Raw genomic sequence first — 21,824 nt, 5'->3', positions numbered from 1 at the left:
TTTTAGAGTTTCAGAATCTAAGAAAGCCACGTGTCTTGCAATAAATTTTATACGATTACAAATTTTAGAGTGAGCCAAAGCAGCCATTTTTTCTCCAGTCAAATTACTGTCCAAGACACAACCCAAATATTTTACTTTTCGTTTAGGTGTAATAATTTTATCCCCAACCTTTACCTCAAAACTAAAGCATTTTTTCAATTTAGCAGCCGAACCAAATAATATAACTTCTGTTTTCCCCAGATGTAAAGACAATTTATTTTGACAAAACCACTCGGATACCCCTTCAATCTCTCTACTTAATTCATTTTCAATATATTCTTTCTTCTCATGAGAGACAATTATTGCTGCATCATCTGCATATAATAAAAACTTATTAGAACAAGCCATTTTTAAATCATTAATATATAATAAAAAAAGTAAAGGACCTAATACACTCCCTTGCGGAACCCCATATGAATTGATTAAACAGTCTGAAAGCACCCCATTTAAATCTACTATTTGACACCTATTTTCAAGATAAAACCCATCGCTTTAACCTTTAACAGCAGAATACTGTGATCAACTGTATCAAATGCTTTTTTCAAATCTAACAGTACCATCCCATTTAACTTCCCTTTATCCATTTCTTTCCTTATATAATCCGTTAAATATAAAATTGTTGTCTCGGTGGAGTGTTTTCTCCTAAAACCAGATTGAAACTCATACAGTATGTTATATTTAAAAAGATAGTCTTCTATCTGCTCAAAAATAATATTTTCCATCACCTTTGATAATGTACTCAAAAATGACACTGGCCTATAATTATTACATTCAAACCTACTACCTTTTTTAAAAAGGGGAATAATTCTTGTTTGTTTTAATTCATCCGGAACATTACTTTTACAAATTGAAAGATTTATAATATGCGTAACCATAGGAGTAATAATATTGGCTGAATCCTTAAGAAACTTCACTCTAATATTATCTAACCCTGTTGCTTTACTACTTTAAAGATTTATTAATTTCTCAAAAACATTACTCTCCTTTACTTTAGTAAACGAAAAACCTCCCGGCAAAATACCACATTTTGTCAGGATTGTGGACTGTTTTGTGTGTGTTTTGCTCCCCGTGTGACCCAGTTTCCCCATGTTAATTGTGTTAATTTGATCCCAGGTGTGTCTCCTTAGTTCCCTGATCATCCCATGTTTAAAAGCCCCAGTCCTTCAATGAATGTTTGTCGGTCGTTGAATTGTCTTCCCTGTCCGTGATGTGTTTCCTGTGCCTCCCATGCTCCTAGTTGGATTAAAGATTCTCGTGTTTGTGAATTCCTCGTCTCCTGGTCTCCGTGTCTCCGTGCTCCCGGGCAGAGCTGTAACAGAACGACCGACCGAAAACAGATACCTCTACGTTTACCTTCCGTTTTGTTTTCCGTTTTACCCAGTGTTTTTCTTTCCGTTGTGACCCATGGATCCCTATGTCCGGCCCGAATTCCTCCTCCTCCTGCTGGAGCAGGGGGACCGATCTCTCGAGGACCATACAAGACTGTTCCTCATGTTAGCTAACGCCACCAGCTACCCGGACGACGTGCTCTGCTCTTTCTATTATGGAAGCCTGAACACCGCGTGCAGAGCGCTGTCGTCCGAAGATGGTCCTCGAGAGGATTTCGCCGCTTTTGTGGAGTGGATTCTGGTGAGAAACGGATCGCCTCTCACAGTCTCATCAGAGGATGATCTCGCCAGAACCACTCCAGACCCAGAGCCCAGCCCACCATCTCCCCACGGTGCGGAGCACCAGCCCGAGCCCACCGATGACGGAGAGCCATTTCCCGCCGCGATCTGCGAGCCAGCGCGAAGCCGAGCGACTGAGCGGATGATCGTCCCGGAAGTAGAGCCCAACCCGTCAGACCAGGTGCGAGAGCCGGCGTCAGTGTTCATCACGAGGGAGCAAGCCGTGGACGGTGTGAGCGCGGAGTGGAGCTCCGCCCCCTGCACCGCGGCTGAGGGTGAGCTGAGGACAAATCTGGGACTGCTGGACAGAGAGGGGGCGTCCGACTTTCCCGTGCCGGCTCCCTCCAGCCCTCCTGAGTTCCCGCTGGTTCCGCCCAGCCGTCCTGAAGTCCCGCTGGTTCCGCCCAGCCGTCCTGAAGTCCCGCTGGTTCCGCCCAGCCGTCCTGAAGTCCCGCTGGTTCCACCCAGCCGTCCTGAAGTCCCGCTGGTTCCGCCCAGCCGTCCTGAAGTCCCGCTGGTCCCGCCCAGATCTCCTGAGTTCCCGCTGGTCCCGCCCAGCTCTCCTGAGTTCCCGCTGGTCCCGCCCAGCTCTCCTGAGTTCCCGCTGGTCCCGCCCAGCTCTCCTGCGTCCCCGCTGGTCCCGCCCAGCTCTCCTGCGTCTCCACTGGTCCCGTCCAGCTCAGCTCTTCCCGAGCGCCCCCAAGTGTCCGCGCTTCCAGAGCGCCCTCCAGTGCCGGCTCCACGCACGTGCCCTCCAGTGCCGGCTCCACGCACGTGCCCTCCAGTGCCGGCTCCACGCACGTGCCCTCCAGTGCCGGCTCCACGCACGTGCCCTCCAGTGCCGGCTCCACGCACGTGCCCTCCAGTGCCTGCTCCTCGAAGATCCCCACCCTCCCACCCACTCCTGCCTCCTCCACCGCTGTCGTCTGGCAGCCCCCCCGCTCGCCCTCAGCCCTCTATCGGTACGGTGCGAGCCCCGTGGGTCTGCCATCCTCCAGCGTTGCCGGGGCTGGAGTATCCCTTACCTCCGCCTCCAGCCTCCGAGGCCCGGACTCCGCCTCGGTCCGTAGACCCAGTGGCTCCACCTCGGCTCCTAGCTCCCTCGCCTCCACCGTCACTCCTCGATCCACCAGCTCCACCGGGCTCCCTCGTCCCTCCGGCTCCGCCTTGGTCGGGCGTCGACCCGCCTTCGCCTCTGGACTCCTCTCCTCTGGCTGCGCCTCGTCGCTCCGTCCCACCGGCTCCGTTGGGCTCCTTCCTCCCTCCAGCTCCACCTTGGTCCTCAGTCGCTCCGGCTCCGCCGCGGATCTCCGGGTCTCCGCCTCCACCTCGGTCACCAGAGCCCTCGGCTCCACCCTGTCCCCCCGGATCCTCGGCATCACCCTGGCTCGTTGGCTCTCCGTCTCCGCCTCGGGCTCCTCCACCACCTGCTCCGCCGCCGTTGGTCGGCCCCCTGGAGTCGGCGGCCATCCCTCCTCCATGGCTCCTCCCTCCGTCGGCTCCACCGTGGGCCATCTTCACGGCTGTGGCCTGGGTCCAGCTGAGCGCCTCCTGCTCCGGGTCCCTCCTGTCTCTTCCCTGGCTCCTCCCTCCTTCGTCACCGCCTTGGCCTCTGTCTGCCGGCCCCCTCCCGGGTATCCGTCCTCCTCCTGAACCGCCTCCCTAGTTCCCACCCGCCCCTCCCCTTTGGATGTTTCTACGGTGCGAGGACGCACCTTCCGGGAGGGGGGCGATATGTCAGGATTGTGGACTGTTTTGTGTGTGTTTTGCTCCCCGTGTGACCCAGTTTCCCCATGTTAATTGTGTTAATTTGATCCCAGGTGTGTCTCCTTAGTTCCCTGATCATCCCATGTTTAAAAGCCCCAGTCCTTCAATGAATGTTTGTCGGTCGTTGAATTGTCTTCCCTGTCCGTGATGTGTTTCCTGTGCCTCCCATGCTCCTAGTTGGATTAAAGATTCTCGTGTTTGTGAATTCCTCGTCTCCTGGTCTCCGTGTCTCCGTGCTCCCGGGCAGAGCTGTAACACATTTAGCATAATACTCCTTAACTAATTTATCATTAAATACACCACTTTGTGCTGGAAGCTACCAATTTCTCTGCAACAGTAGTAAAAAATCTATTAAAATGATTTGCTATCTTTATCTGATCGAAAATGAAACTTCCATCTACATTAAGGCAAATTTTAGAACATTTAGTCTTTGTCTCTTTTTGATACCGTAAATGATTTAATACTCTCCATAATTTTTGAGAATCTTGCTTCATTTCACTTATCTTATCTTTAAAAAACGTTTTTTTAGCCTCTTTTACCTTATCTCTTACCTCATTCCTTTTACGTTTAAATTCCTGAAAATTATCATTATTTCTATCCCTTTTAAAAACCTTAAAACTATCATTACGCTCCTTAATTGCATCATCCAAGGTTCAGTCCTTTGCTTCATTCTTATATCCTTATAATATGCAACCTTACTCAAAACTTTAATCTTAAACCTATTCCAGGCCATATCCACATCATCACACTGCAACACCCCAGTCCAATTAACCTTACTAAGTTCCTCTGTAAAGTCTTGTGGACTGTATTTCTTGAGAGATCTTAATTTTACTGTATTATGTTGCCTTATAGACTCTCTCCTAATTTTCCTGATTACATAAACAATACAGTGATCACTAATACCAGCATCAAGAACACCACTTCTACAAATCTTAGAATTATCAGATACCAATACAATGTCAATGACAGTTTCAGTTTTAGGCATAATGATCCAAGGGGATGCCGTCAGCAGTTCCATTAGCTCTTGAAACCATGTTTGATTGGGCCATTTCAGTGCTATAGCAGCACTAACTCCCTCTCCTCTCTGATCCTGCATAACACCAGCATTAATTTTAGTGGAGAAAACACATGCTTGCGGGCCCTCAGCTAACAGTCTTAAATCAGACAGACTGTCTGGTAGAGTCTTCACTTGCCGTGGACCAGTGTTTTCCAAACAGTGTGCCATGACAGGTTGTGAGGTGTGCCGCAGAGAATTATCAAAACTTTCTATCTCTATTTGCTTTGTTATTATTATTTTTATTATAAATGAATGCTATTGGTCATCTTTACATCGGTTTTTGGGTTTTACAAATATTTAACCAATAAAAAGCGTTCAAAAGAACTTGTGAATAAATCTCGTAACACCATTGGCTCCTCAAACTGTCAGCAAAACCTAGCTCCACCCCTGCCTCCATTCAGAATGAAATGTTGCTCATTCGCAAAGTAAGGGTAGATTAAAGAAATGTTTGAATATGTACAGCATTTTCCCACAAGAAACACAATGTCTATGAAGGCTAATGTTTTTTGTTTGTTTGAAGAGCAGAGAAGAGTCTAAACATTTGTCATTGAAGTGTAGCAAATATACTGTTTTATATATTCTGTGCATATAGTGCTTCATCGGGGAAGTCGTGACCTAATGGTTAGAGAGTCGGACTTGTAATCCAAAGGTTGCGGGTTCGAGTCTTGGGCCGGCAGGGATTGTAGGTGGGGGGAGTGAATGTAGAGCGCTCTCTTCACCCTCAATACCACGACTGAGGTGCCCTTGAGCAAGGCACAGAACCCCCAACTGCTCCCCGGGTGCCGCATAAATGGCTGCCCACTGCTCCGTGTGTGTGTGTGTGTGTGTGTGTGTGTGTGTGTGTGTGTGTGTGTGTGTGTGTGTGTGTGTGTGTGTGTGTGTGTGTGTGTTGCTTTTGACACGGTTAACCACCAGATCCTCCTATCAACCCTATTGGCAAAGGGCATCTCAGGAACCGCACTCCAATGGTTTGAGTCTTAAGTCTCAGATAGGTCCTTCTCGTATCTTAGAGAGGTGAGGTGTCCAAGTCGAAAAGAATGCACGTCACACCTCTGTTTATCAATTTGCACTGGCTGCCAATAGCTGCTCGCATAAAATTCAAGGCATTGATGTTTGCCTACAAAACCACCACTGGCTCTGCACCCCTTTACCTAAATTCATTACTTCACTTGTGGCTGCTCTGTAAATTCTTTGTCATCAGTTAGGAACCTAGGTGTGCTATTTGATAGCAATCTTTCCTTTGACAGCCACGTTTCTAGTATTTACAGCAGCCATATCACCCTGTAGCTCAAGACTGGTTGCCCACTGAAGCTAAGCAGGGTTGAGCCTGGTCAGTACCTTGATGGGAGACCTCCTGGGAAAACTAGGTTGCTGCTGGAAGAGGTGTTAGTGAGGCCAGCAGGGGGTGCTCACCCTGTGGTCTGTGTGGGGTCCTAACACCCCAGTATAGTGATGGGGACACTATACTGTAAAAAGCACCGTCCTTCGGATGAGACATTAAACCGAGGTCCTGACTCTCTGTGGTCATTAAAAAAAATCCCAGGATGTCCTTCGAGAAAGAGTAGGGTGTTACCCCGGCATCCTGGCCAAATTTGCCCATTGGCCTCTGACCATCATGGCCTCCTAATCATCCCCATACACTGATTGGCTTTCCTCTACACCAATAAGATGGTGTGTGGTGGCCTTCTGGGGCAATATGGCTGCCGTTAAATCATGCAGGTGAATGCTGCACATTGGTGGTGGTTGAGGAGATTCCCCCTTTCTATGTAAAGCGCTTTGAGTACCCAGAAAGTACCATATGAGTACCTGTGCTCTCAAAGTCAAATGCAGAAATGTTAATTCATGCATTTATGACCTCAAGGTTAGATTATTGTAACGCTTTATTGGGTGGTTGTTCTGCACGCTTAATAAACAAACTCCATATAGTCCAAAATGCAGCAGCTAGAGTTCTTACTAGAACCAGGAAGTATGACCACATTAGCCCGGTTCTGTCTCCCTATTAAACATCGTATAGATTTTAAAATCTTGTCAATTACTTGTAAAGCCCTGAATGGTTTAGCTCCTCAGTACTTGAGCGAGCTCTTAATGCATTATAGTCCTCCATGTTCACTACGTTCTCAAAATTCTGGCCATTTGATAATACCTAGAATATCAAAATCAACTATGGGCGGGAGATCCTTTTCCTATTTTTGTGCCAAAACTCTGGAACAATCTACCTAACACTGTTCGGGAGGCAGACACATCTAGATTAAAGACCCATCTCTTTAACCTGGCTTAAGCCGGGCTCACACTGTGCGATTTTTAATAGTCTTTTGCGATTGTTGCTTGTCACACTGTACGAACATGATCCCCATGTCAGACTGTAGGATCTCAGTTGTCTTAATGTCAGACTGTACGACAGTCAAGATGCGACAAAAACGGACGTACTCAAGAAGACTTGTCCGGAGTTTTACGTCATCAATACGTGACCCGCGTTCTCTCGCTATAATGGTAGCTAGCAAACAACAGCAACGTGTAGCGTTAGTTTGATTAATTACATGCCTTGATGTTAAAAAAAACGAAAAAGACGACGTGTGTGGAGCAAGTCATGGCTGGGCAAAAGAGGACTTTATGGACTTCCAGTTCTACAGAGCGAACTTGAGGTAATTTTGTTATTCGAGTTTAAACATCCTGCCCCTTAATAAATAAACTTTAAGTAAACTTTACTTTGTACATATATTGTTTTTACAAATAACGAAGTTGAAGTTTGAAGTTGTCGCGCTAATTGCGTCATCAAGTTCAGTGCTCCTATTGGTTCTTGGTTTGACGGTCGTCGTAGGAGATGTCCCACTGCAGGAAAGTGTCTGAAATCTTCTGACACTGCCAGAATTTAATCGGAGGAAAAAATGGATTGCAACGGCCATTAATCGGCTGTCGGTGAACATGTCAAACCAGCGATCTAGACAACCGATTTTAGCCTAGGATTATAGGAATCTTTTAGGATTTTCAAAATTTCTCTCAGACGACCAAATCGTGGCCAAAATTGCACAGTGTGAGCCGGGCTTTACACATATTACACTAATAAGCTTCTAATATTCAAATCCGTTAAAGGATTGTTAGGCTGCATTAATTAGGTCAAACAGAACTTGGAACACTTCCCATAACACCCGATGTACTTGTTACATCGTAAGAAGAATGGCATGTATGCTAATATTAGCCTGTTTCATTCTTATTCCGAGATCACCATAGCCACCCGATCCAGTCCGTATCCAGATCAGATGGTCACTGCAGTCACCCAGATCCAGTGGATCAGCACCTAGAGACGACCTCTACAACCCTGAATTTCAGCAGAGATCAGGACACCTAAATGAGCCCCAGAGACAGATCCCCATTGAAGACCTTGTCACCTAGATGGCCATCGGGACAAGACCTCGGGAACCAGATGAGTCCTTTACACAATCTAACTTTGCTGCAGTTGGAATTGAACTGCTGGTTCGTCTGGCCAGAGGAGAACTGGCCCTCCGACTGAGCTTGGTTTCTCCCAAGGTTTTTTTGTCCATTCTGTCACGATGGAGTTTTGGTTCCTTGCCGCTGTCGCCTCTGGCTTTCTTAGTTGGGGGACACTTAATTTCCAGCGATATCGTCGACTTGATTGCACAGATACTGTTTAAACTGAACTGAGCTGGAGGATAACATCATTGAATTCAATAATGAAATGCCTTTAACTGAAAATTGAGAGTTTAATCTTGTCATTTTACATTATTGACACTATTTTCCTATTTTGATATTGGAAAGTTGCTTTGACACAATCTGTATTGTTAAAAGCGCTATATAAATTAAAGGTGACTTGACTTGACTTCAGACTTATGTGCATTAAAGGCATTTCATTATTGAATTCAGTGATGGCATCGTCCAGCTCTGTTCAGTTTAAATAGTTTAAATGCAATCAAGTCAACGATATCGCTGGAAATGAAGTGTCCCCAACTAAGCAAGCCAGAGGCGACAGCGGCAAGTGAACGTCGCTTTATTGTGCCATCCCAAAGAGGCACAAAATCACTTTCACAGACTTTTAAATTAAATATTCACTCCTGGAGGAATGACCTGCCCAACTCAATCCAAGCAGCTGAGTCCTTAGCCATCTTCAAGAATCGGCTAAAAACACTTCTCTTCCATCTTTATTTGACCCTCTAACTCCGGGGTGTCAAACATACAAAGGTGTCCAATCCGGCCCGCAGGATGATTTGAACAATAATATAAAATAATAAATAAAACATTATTTTGAAAATTAAATAAAGTTTATTCACTATAATATTAAATTTTTAAGTAAAAGCGGAACAAATTGCTTATTTATTTGCGTTGAATGTTACGCCTTGGGAGTCGGGAGACCTGCACACGCGCCAGAATCTCGAGCAGCACGATGATAATATGATGAAAGCTGCGTCGTAACTGATGCTTGTTTGGCAAGTTACTTGCTATTTTAAACATGACCAGAAGAACAATATTGACCTGGAAGTGAGGACAGGCTATTTGAGGAGAAATGGAAAGAAAAGTTCTGTGATCTCAACGCAGATAGGTAACGCAGATTATGTTTAATCACAACCCGTTGCTGTGGTAAAAGTGTGCAATATTAAACGACAATGCGGTGTTCTGGACAGCTTAGCATGGAAAAAGTAAATGAGCTACGGCTGTGCAATATTTATCGTGTACTAATACTGAACTGTTGTTGGGACATATTATGCTCCTTTTTACAAGATGTAAAATAAGTCTCTGATATCCCCAGAGTGTTTATGTGAAGTTTTAGCTCAAAATACCCCACAGATAATTATTTATAGCTTGTTAAAATTGCCACTTTTAGGATGTGAGCCAAAACACTCTGTATTTGAGTATGTTGCTTTAATGCAAATGAGCTGGTGCTCCCAGAGAAAGGGGGCGGAGCTTCAAGAGCTTACTCTCCGGAAATAGCAGTGCTAGCCTTTGCAAATAAACATTACCCTATTAGTACAAGCCTGTTATCTTTACAGAAAACTCTGTTTCAAAGTCAGTCATCTGATTGTACTGTGCATAATAAATTAGCGTTTGTGAATTACACAGACAGGGAGCACGGCGGAGTTTGCTATCACAAACTTTATAAGTCCCATATTTTTGCATAATAGGTCCCCTTTAATGGTGTGAGCTGACATTTTGTAACTTGCAAGTGCACTAGACTTTGCTAGTTTTTCAGTGCCAGATGAAGGCAATCAGAATACAGTTATAATATAATTCAAGATATAGAGGCAAACTGCCCTGTAAGAGATTTTGTTTTTAATATTTATGTCATGATGGTTAAGTAACGTTAACTATAACAAGTGTAGCTTTCCCGAATGTCAGCACGATCGCAAATTTATAGATTTTATACAACAGCTCAACAAACAAGATGCTAGTATTAAGCGTGTTACATTTTAGTCACAATGCTGTCTGTTTATCTCTGTCTCGGCAATGAAAATTTTTTAACAAAGCCGGAGTAAGACCAATTTTCTTTTCCGAGCAGCAATGTGTATTTTGTTACTGAATGAATCTGTCTCTTTGATCAAATCAGGTTCAAGTCAATGATTCAGTGGCCATTTCATAAAGACAATCTTCGTCTCTAAACAAATCAAGCGTTTTGAATGAATGAGTCAATGGATCGCTCATTAAGACGGGGACTTGCTGCCACCTACTGGCAGCTTTAGTGTCATATTTTGTATCCATGACAGCCTTAAACCAAGCATCTCAAAAACACACTTGCCAAAATATGGTCATCATTAATATTTAAAATATAAAAATAAAAATAAATTACATTTTGTGTCAATATTGTACACCCCTAAAATAACATAGAATCATCTTTGAAAAAAGTTTTCCTAGATTTTTTGTAAATTATATTGTAGAATGCATGTTTAATAGAATTTGTAATTGTGAGCAAACTACGGTTTAACAAAAAGTAATTTGGCCCACACAAGGGGACATTTTGTGAGGTCCTGTGACAAACATGTCACAGGACCTCACCCCTATTTTGATATCTCTGCCCCACACGTATCTTCCATTTCTCTATCTATAGTCGATCTGCTAATATCTGTCCTGTGCAATCAAATGGAGTGCTCTCTTCTATCATTACAAGACAAGCCCCTTACTGCTGATTGGCTACAAGTGTGTTTTGGGTCTGGGTCCGATACTCATTTTTCAAAAATTGCGTAGTGTACCTTTAAATAAATGCATTTTTATAATGAGAAGGACGTTTCAAGCTATGAAATAATGGTACAAAGACCTTTTATATATCAAAAGCTCAAATAAAACTTGATTTCTCATGTCATGACCCCTTGAAGTACATTTTTAGTCAATCCTTTCGCCCTAGTGTGCAGACAGGTCAATGCGCCTATATCTATAGAGAGCTGTATTCTCTGTTTTTTAAAAATTAAAATTCATTGCTAGCAAAAAAAAAAAAAAAGGTTTAATTATTAAGTGAGATTATATATATATATATATATAATATATAATTATAATTATATATAATTATATAAGTGAGACAATAGAAGCACTTCTTAAATCATAAAATTAATGTTACAAGAATGGTTATAAGTCAGGCACTCTTTTTTTTAAATCAGCCAAAGAAATGTGTGACGTAATAATCGGTCATTTAAGTAATTGCAAAGATAAACCAACCAACCAAACAAATAAACTAAACAACTGATGTGAAAAAAACCAAAGCATGTGTAACTGGAAGACCTGACATAAATTACAAAGACAATTTTTTTCTTTCAATGATTTGAATAATGTCTATTTTGTTGTTTAACCAATAATTAGAATTTTAGGTAATTATATTTATATATATAAGAATTTCTACAAACAATCACATTGACAATACTGTTTATATAAACACATACTGTGTATTTATATGAGCATATGTTTATTGGCATTCACCTTTGTTCCATTTCCTGAAAGTGACGACTACTCTGGATTCTGTTCTCATCCTCATGCAGCCAGAGGGTGCTGTCACTGTAACTGCCACTGCGAGAATGCTGGATTATAGTTGTATCTCTGAAAACAAACAAATAAATATACAATAAACTGTCACTTTGTGCAAAACTAAAAATAAGGTGACAAAAAAATTAAATAAAAAAACCCCCACAAAAATGTTAATACTTCTGTTAGGGTGGGACATAGGCAACCCACCAATGTCTTAATTATAATTATTAAAAAAATAATAATTTTGCCCCCTCACGGACATCCCTGTGCTCCCTCTCCGGACCGAGGGGGACGGTCGGACTTTACTTTAGCATGTATAATAGACTTATTAATAGTCTTAACCCAACTCGGGTGGGTTGCGCCAACAAGAACTAAATTAAGCAAAGTTTAGAGCTAATCAAGGATTTGTTGATCTGGATTTTATTTTAAATTGAGTTGTGTTGCACCACTTAATTTTAAACTGAGATTAACAAATCGGGGATTAGAATATTAACCTGCGATTAAAACCTCCATCTACGATTAATTTTCTCCACCATGATGCATTTCTCTTGTAATTAATCAGCAAAATTCCTTATCCTCTGTCTCTGACATAAATTGCTTTTGTCGATAAAGGAAATAAACTTGTAAAAAGTCTTAGAGACCGTTGATCAAAACGGCTGATCAAGCAAGCAATAAAACTTTGAGGCAGTACGGATTTTATAATCTTTTTATAATATAGTCATGTATCAATTAATGAAGTATAGTTTATGACAAAACAACCGAGATAAGAGAAAATAACTGGCATGACTCATGGAATGACTACCTCCGTTCGTGACAGCGGCGCCCCGTCCGTTTGATCGCCGTCCTGCACGCGTGTGGAGCGGCCGTGAGAAACGAGAGGCACGACCGCGAACCTGTCTTCTTTTCTTTGTCGTACACCGAGATGACGCATTCACATCCCGGACTCGATGGCAGACGCGAGTTTACTACAGGCTGTTACAACCCTCACAATCTGCGGGCTCAGCGTGCTTTAATTTTCATTTATAATAAACATCTCTCTGAGACCCTAGGGCACCCACTGTTTCTGTCTTTGTTCAATCAGCCACATACTGTAACTGTAAGTGCACTTTATTGTATTTAAACCTCCTGTAAGTTTAAAGTAAATCCTTAATTATCTGACCGCCATCAATTCGTAGCAGTGAATGAAGAGGTATCATATCGATCACAAGTGCAGTACGGAGTACCTCAAGGCTCAGTACTAGGGCCGTTACTGTTCACGCTTTACATGTTACCCTTGGGAGATATTATCAGGAGACATGGTGTTAGCTTTCACTGTTATGCTGATGATACTCAGCTCTTTATTTCTTTGCGGCCCGGTGAAACACACCAAATTGAGAAACTAAGGGAATGCATAGTCGTTATAAAAAACTGTAATTTCTAGTAATTTCTTACTGCTAAATTCTGAAAAAACAGAAGTGTTAATTATCGGACCTAAAAACCCCACAGGTAATAACCTGGAACACTATCTAACACTTGACGGCTGCTCTGTCAATTCTTCTTAATCAGTTAGGAACCTAGGTGTGCTGTTTGATAGCAATCTAATTAGGAACCTAGGTGTGCTGTTTGACTGCATCATCCAATCTGTGGATGATGCAGTCAACCTGGGACTGCACTTCATCCTGCAGCATCTGGACAGACCAGGGACTTATGTGAGGATCCTGTTTGTGGACTTCAGCTCTGCTTTTAACACCATTATCCCGGAAACCCTTCAAAATAAACTAACTCAGCTCTCCGTCCCCACCTCCGTCTGCCAGTGGATCAACAGCTTCCTGACAGACAGACAGCAGTTAGTAAAGCTTGGCAAATTCACATCCAGCACTCGAACCATCAGCACTGGAGCTCCTCAGGGCTGCGTACTCTCCCCACTGCTCTTCTCCCTCTACACCAACGACTGCACATCTAAAGACCCCTCTGTCAAGCTCCTGAAGTTCGCAGACGACACCACACTTATCGGCCTCATCCAGGACGGTGACGAGTCTGCTTACAGACAGGAGGTTAAGGAGCTGGCTGTCTGGTGCAGTCTCAACAACCTGGAGCTTAACACGCTCAAAACGGTGGAGATGATCGTGGACTTCAGGAGAAACCCTCTGCTCTCCCCCCACTCACCATCATGAACAGCACCGTGACTGCAGTGGAGTCATTCAGATTCCTGGGCACCACCATCTCTCAGGACCTGAAGTGGGATATTCACATTGACTCCATTGTCAGGAAGGCCCAGCAGAGGTTGTACTTTCTTCGCCAGCTGAGGAAGTTCAACCTGCCACAGGACTTACTGAAACAGTTCTACTCTGCCATCATTGAATCCATCCTCTGCACCTCAATAACTGTCTGGTTCAGCTCAGCTACCAAATCTGACCTCAGAAGACTACGGAGGGTAGTCCGGACTGCTGAGCGAATCATTGGTACAACCCTCCCCACTCTCCAAGAACTGTACTTATCCAGAGTGAGCAAAAAGGCTGGTAAAATCACTCTGGACCCCTCACATCCAGCACACAACCGCTTTGAACTTTTACCATCTGGTCGACGCTACAGAGCTCTGAGCACCAGAACGACCAGACACAGGAACAGTTTCTTCCCTCAGTCAATACATCTCATGAACACTCAATAAATAAACGTAGAACACACAACTAATAAATTATCCATTCACCACACTCACTTATTTTATTTTCTCATTTCTAATTTGCACATACTTGACCTGTACATACATAGTCGCCTATATTATATATTATATATTGTGTATTTTTTACTTTTTTTTTGCTGCTTTGTACATTGGTCATTGGCTATTTCCTGTTATTTTGTTTCATTACCTGTGTCCTGTCCTGTTACTGTCCTTCTGTTGCACTGTGGAGATTCTGTCACTACAACAAATTCCTTGTATGTGTAAACATACTTGGCCAATAAAGCTCATTCTGATTCTGATTCTGATCTTTCATTTGAAAGCCATGTTTCTAGCATCTGTAAAACTGCGTTTTTCCATCTCAAAAATATATCTAAATTGCGACCTATGCTCTCAACCAACGTCAAATGCAGAAATGCTAATTCATGCATTTATGACCTCAAGGTTAGATTATTGTAATGCTTTATTGGGTGGTTGTTCTGCACGCTTGAATCAACAAACTACAGCTGGTCCAAAATGCAGCAGCTAGAGTTCTTCCCTGATAGCACACGTACATCTCAGAGACGTCTATTTGATGTCTACATTTACATCTGCATGATGTACTTTTTAGGGTGTTTGCTCATCTGCAATACGTCTAGGACGTTTCCTTTTAGATGTCAAATAGACGTCTATTAGATGTCTTTAAGATGTTTATGATTTAGAATGTATGTAAAACTGACATCTGAAAGACATCTGCCAGATGTTTGTAGACAGCAGATGCTTTCCAGATCAAGAGATCTTTAATAGACATCTTGCAGACGTACGTGTGCTATCTGGGTACTAGAACCAGGAAGTATGACCATATTAGCCCGGTTCTGTCAACACTGCACTGGCTCCCTATCAAACATCGTATAGATTTTAAAATCTTGTTAACTACTTATAAAGCCGTGAATGGCTTAGCTCCTCAGTACCTGAGCGAGCTCTTATCACATTATAGTCCTCCACGTCTGCTACGTTCTCAAAACTCTGGCCGTTTGATAATACCTAGAATATCAAAATCGACTGCGGGCGGCAGATCCTTTTCCTATTTAGCACCCAAACTCTGGAACAATCTACCTAACGCTGTTCGGGAGGCAGACACACTCTGTCAGTTTAAATCTAGATTAAAGACACTTTTCTTTAACCTGGTTTACACATAACACACTAATACGCTTCTATTATTCAAATCCATTAAAGGATTGTTAGGCTGCATTAATTAGATCAACCGGAACCGGGAACATTCCCCATAACACACGATGTACTCGTTACATCATAGGAAGAATGGCATCTATGCTAATATTTGTCTGTTTCTTTCTTATTCTGTTTCTCAGTCCGTGTCCGGATCAGATGGTGGATCGGAGCCGGGAGATGATGTCTGCCTGATCGTCGGCGGAGGCCGGGACACCTGGATGAGCCCCAGGAACATATCTCCAGTGAAGACCTCGACTTAAATACAATAAAACTAAAAATAAAATAAAAGAACTAAAAATATAATAAAATACCTAACTACATAATACTATTAGTATTAGAAATTGCAACAATATAAAATAGAAATAAATACATTTATACATTTAAAATTTTAATTAAAACAATAAGTAAACAATAAATAAACAATTATCTCCTGGCCAGAGGAGAACTGGCCCCCCAACTGAGCCTGGTTTCTCCCAAGGTTTTTTTTCTCCATTCTGTCAGAGGGAGTTTTGGTTCCTTGCTGCTGTCGCCTCTGGCTTGCTCAGTTGGGGACACTTAATTTCTAGTGATTATCGTCAATTTGATTTCGCAGATACTATTTAAACTAAACTGAGCTAGACAACTGAATTCAATAATGAAATGCTGTGTAATAATGAAGTGTTTAATCTTATTTTTATACATTACTGACACTATCCTCCAATTTGATACTGTTAAATGCTTTGACACAATCTGTATTGTTAAAAGCGCTATATAAATAAAGGTGACTTTACTTGACTTGATTTAAATCTGAGTTTAAAGTTATGAAACAATAGGATTAATCTATTTTAAACATAAAATAAATCCAGGATCAGACTGATGGTTTAAATGTAAACCTGCTTATTTTTAAACAAGGTTTAAAGTTTGGTGCAACAGAATTATTAGATAAACCTTGATTTAATCTAGATTTAAACTTAATCCTTGTTGGTGCAACCCTCCCATAGTGTATAATAGTCTAACTGATTGCTTTTAGATGGGAAAAGCTGCCCATAACTCCTGGTCTAGGATCGGTTTTCTTCGTAATAATAGCATAACGAAATAGATTTGGCAACCAATCCAGTGTATCTGCCCTTCTGCTTTGGAAAGCGTCATTTGATTTTACAATGCATTTTCGCAGAGGTGAACAGCGTAGCCAATCACAGACATGTTTGTTGATTTCTACAACGCAATGGCAATCAGAGGTGTTTAGGTTGGAATCCACGCACTCACTTTTTGTCCAGTACCAAGTTCTATCATGTTCGTAACTTCATTTAAAACAAAGTTTTATTGAGTGGTCACATTCATTGGTTAAAATGGAACTTTGTGAGATTGTGATGAATGAGTGATAATGAGTAATAATTTTAAATGGAGCGCTCTTTGCTCTTTCCATGCTGTAGGCATATGAATATATTCAGAATTCAAATAAAACTGGTGTTTGTCATGCTTGAAAAGCAGCCACGTATGACACAGAGATAGCTAACTACTACACTATATAGATAAAGATAATTTCAGAAGCACAGCCACAGAGTGATGTGATTCTGCAACCGAGCCTGGTCCAAACGCAGGATTTAGGTTAGAAAACGATTATTATTTGTATTGCCGGCCATGCCAAATCATGCACACCTGCTTGCTTTTCTGTTTAATTTAACAGTGTTTTTGTAATAACAAATAATTTTTTACAATAAGGTTCCATTACTTAGCCTAATGTTAGTTAATGTATTAAAGTGTACTAAAGTGTTAGTTAATTATTGTAAAGTATTACCCAAATAATGTATTTTGAACGTTCACTTGAAACTACCCCCCCCACCAAGAGATATAATTTATAAATCCTTGCATTTAACGAGAAACATTTGACTTAGATAAAGAGACAGCAGGGAAAAGGCATTATCGTTTACGCAGTGGGAACATTTTGAAACCTTAAGTTTCACTGTTTCTTACATAAAGATGGAATGCAAAATGAGTCATTTGTAATACATGTATACTGCTTTTTTGGGGGGTCAGTTTTTGTAACACATTTAGCAAATTATTGTAGATAAGAATAAACACGTCTTAATCTGACACACAAGGTAAGTAACTGAAAGCAATAGAACCCGGACAATGTTGACTTTAGCCACCCCGAAAGATGGCCAGAGTGGGGTCAAAGATTTCACCGCTACAGGATAGCCACTAAACTGGACAAGGAGGAGGCTGAAGTACAGGTCTGCATGCTGCTTTATTCAATGGGAAAAGAAGCTGAACAAGTGTATCAGACATTTATGTTCGGAGAGGGAGACCGAGAGGATTATGATGCTGTAATCACAAAGCTCGATGACTACTTCGTACCCAAAGCTAACGTTATTCACGAGCGTGCACGATTCCACATGAGGGTTCAAAAGCCAGGTGAAATGGCTGAGGAATATATTTGCAGCCTGCATGAGCTAGCAAACACATGTGACTTCGGAGCCGCGAAAGATAGTCGAATCGGAATTTTCGAATCTTGCAGATAGTCGACTGATAGTCGAATCATATATTTGGGAGCAAATTACCAAGAGCAGTCAGACATTCGACAGTCATAATTACTGATGTTAACACAGGGAAAATGTGTTAGGGATGCCTCGCAGATACAAAAATAATGTTTTATGTTTTGATTAAAAGATAGCATTAAACGTCAGCGAAACCCTAAGAATTCACAACATTTTTTACAATATTGCTCTCATTATAACGTTATGTATATGACAGAAGTTATTAATGTGTTGCATTTCTGTTTTGAGCTGCGTGCTGAAGATGACCAGTAGAATGAAGCATTTGATAGCAGGTTTTTAATTAATGAGATTTAACTCATCATATCTCATATAGAATATACTTAATTATTTATACAACATAACGTTATATTACGACTTATAGGTGTTACGTGCTAGCCTGTTTTTTTTTTTTAAATCTAGGAGTACTAAGCATAGCAGTAACAAAGTTTTGGAGAGAGAGAGAGACAGCACAGGAACTTCTTGTCTCCAGACCCAGTAAACTAATAAGCTTAGAAAAGTATTTATTGAATCAAAAGAAAAAGACAAAAGGAAACAAACTTCAGGAGGGGGCAAAGACCAACAAAACAAACAAAAGCGTTTCGAACTAAGTTTTAACCATAACTTACCTAAACATTAAAAAAAAAAAAAGTAAATAAATAACAAATAAAGTTCCCTTTCTCCCTGACTACACATAAACAGGAGAAAAGCGGATTCAAACAAAAATGGCACCCACCTCCCTACAGGTTTCCTTTTAAAAAAAAACTTAAATTCTTAAACTATAAATCTTTAACCACATTTACAATTACACCAATGGTTAGCAGGTTTCAACAACATAACAGGATGAAGCTATCTGGAACAAGGGAAAAGAAGTCCATGCGGCAAGTTAGCATCTGCAACTCTCCCTCTCCCTCCTTGTTGTGAGATGGTGCTGGCTTTATATGCTGACATTCTCCCGACTGCAGCCAATCAGTGGAGCTGAGATTAATGGGCAGCAAATCAGCAACAGGTGATCCCAATCACCAGCATGAGCATGGTGGCAGTAGACATAAGGAGAAACAAAAGAAAAAAAACAGCTCAAAGCACAAAAAAAGTGATTACAAATAAAATACGTCATAGGACGGAACATAGGCTATAGGCAAAATGTGCACGCATGAACGTGTCTGCTCTGAATTAACTCTTTTTGTGGACACGTTCTTCACACAACAACGTGCAGAAACAAGGCAACTAAAGTTTAAAAATAAACAGTGTTTTATTATAAGTGCACTCAAAAAAATATTTAGGCCTAACAAGTAAGATTTATGTATTTTGATTACATGTAAAATTTCCATCCATTTGGATTACATATTTTTTAACTTAAGCAAACGAATAAACTTTATTTGATTTCTATTTACAAGTCATATGTAAATTAAATGTGCAAGACTAAGATTTAAGTAATAGTACCAATAAATTCAATTTGTTTTAAATTCATAAGAAAGAACATTATTTATCATTACATAATTAACCCAATTTATTTTAACTGCATCATATTTAGATATTTTTATTAATAAACCCAATGCATTTTAATATATTTATTTTTCTTCCCTAAATCCCCTGCCTAAATCACAATATGCTACAACAAAATCTAACCACACACACACAAACAACAACAGTCAGACCACCTTGTTTTACAATTGTTTTAATGCTTCAAAACATATTTTGAGAATAACAAAACCTACAAAAAAATGTGCTAAACATTAGCCAGTGCTACAGATATGTTTCCTCAAGAGAAGATTCAAGGTAGACAGATAACCTGTTAACAGCACTGCTTATATTACACTAACATACAGAGTGACATGCAATAATTAGTTTAAATTTAGAATGGTTGGTTGCCAGGAAATAATAAAAACAAATAACAAAAAAATCAATTGAAAATCAACAAAATAAAATTGAGTGTCTTCGCACCACACTTTGTGTGTTTTATTTTAGTAACAGCTGTATAGGACAAACATTCTACAATAAAATAACTAGTTACAATAACTACGTTAAACTTTTTAAATACTGTTGTTTAAAAGTTTACAAACATTTAGAAAAAGTCAACCCACTTGCTTTTAAGGAGGAAATATCTGTTAACAAATCACTGAAGCATCTTAATTTTCAATTCTTGGACTTTTGGAGACAGTTTGGTAGTATCCAGTTCCATCAAGATTTTCTGAAACACTTTGAATGTGCATTTAAGGTCCTTTGGGTAATTCAGGTTAAGTGCATATATGAGTCCAAAAAGCATCACACATCCAAGGGTGACAGAACGTCCACACCTTTCCAACATCTGTTGGCTCATCTCCATCTCCAGGACCAGCACCCTCTGTCCGAATGACATAGATGCCCATGGTTGTCTGTGCAATCCCCGACTCAGCCTCTGGACTTTCACAGTCCTGGAGGAGAAACGAAGAGAATGAGTTGTGAATATATATATATATATATATATATATATATATATATATATATATATATATATATATATATATATATATATATTTTATATACATTTAAAAGCAGATCATATAATTTTTTTTATTATATATATATATATATATATATATATATATATATACATACATATATACATACATACACACACACACACACATATATACACACATACATATATACACACACACACACACATTTAATAATATATACACACATTTAATATATATATATATACACACACATTTAATTGTATATATATATATATATATATACACACACACACACACATTTAATAATATATATATATATATATATATATATATATATATATATATATATATATATATATATATATATATATATATATATATATACACACACACAGTACTGTGCAAAAGTCTTAGGCCACTAGTATTTTCACCAACAAAAAATGGTTTTAAGTCGGTTATTTCCATCTTTTGCGGTAGCGTGTCAGTTGGAAATATCAGTTTATATTTCCAAACATTATTTTTGTCATTAATTGTAATAATGCATTGACATTATTGTCTGCACAAGGAGTCTGACAACAGCCAGTGCTCCACACAGAGATCTGATCTCACCATCATCAGTCTGTCTGGAATGACATGAAGAAACAGAACAAACTGAGACAGACTCAATCTAGAAGAACTGTGGCAACATCTCTCAGACTCTTCAAAAAACCTACCTGCAAAGCTACAGTACGGTTCAAAGTTTTAGACACTCGTGTAAAAATGCTGTAAAATGAGGATGCGTTAAAAATAATGCCATAAATAGATTTAATTTATTAATTAACTTCTATTAACTAAATCAAATAAATATTTGGTATTACAGCTTTTGGTAACACAGCTTCTGTTCTAAGGTACACTTGCCCATAGTTTTTCAGGTAGCTTTGAGGGAAGATTTTTTTCTTCAAGTGTCTGAGAGATGTTGACACAGTTCTTCTGGATTTAGTCTGTCTCAGTTTGTTCTGTTTCTTCATGTCATTCCAGACGAACTGATGATGATGAGATCAGATCTCTGTGTGGAGATAGTAATAACTGAATTAAACCGACTTTTTTGTTGGTGAAGCTACTACTGGCCTAAGACTTGAAAAAAAAAAAAAAATAATAATAATTCAGGTTATCATTTTAAACTCACTATGCAACATGCACAATACGATGTCCTGTACAAAACAAATTTCAGTACTGAATGTGTTATGGCAGTGTTTACATTACAATATCCAACACTGTGATTTTGCTTTTGTAGAGTAAAAAGAGCAATGGAAACAGCTGATTGGAAGAGGAGTGTAATTTATTTTAAGTTTATCTATTTTTTTATTTAGTTTTAGCTGTTAATGAACGTTCAGTGAGCTGTAAATGAATTACAATTCAGACACTGAATAAAATTATGTAAAATGTTAGCCGTTATTGGCTTGTATACTGTATTTTTATTGAACACCAGTACTTTACAAATAAAATGCAGTAATGATA

General features: G+C 40.3%; 1 protein-coding gene across 1 annotated transcript in view; it reads right to left on the bottom strand.

Annotated features, from left to right (window-relative positions):
- Positions 1 to 21,824, bottom strand: part of LOC306854209 (angiomotin-like protein 1) — a 128,421-nt gene that overhangs the window by 16,294 nt on the left and 90,303 nt on the right. Inside the window, exon 9 of the mRNA XM_079392041.1 lies at positions 11,443 to 11,559. Within this exon, the coding sequence (XP_079248167.1) occupies positions 11,443 to 11,559 (117 nt within the window). The remainder of the gene's footprint in view (positions 1 to 11,442; positions 11,560 to 21,824) is intronic.

The sequence above is a fragment of the Barbus barbus genome (assembly GCF_936440315.1).
Source record: "Barbus barbus genome assembly, chromosome: 34".
In the NCBI taxonomy this organism is placed as follows: Eukaryota; Metazoa; Chordata; class Actinopteri; order Cypriniformes; family Cyprinidae; genus Barbus; species Barbus barbus.
This window is presented reverse-complemented; position numbering and strand designations above follow the sequence as displayed.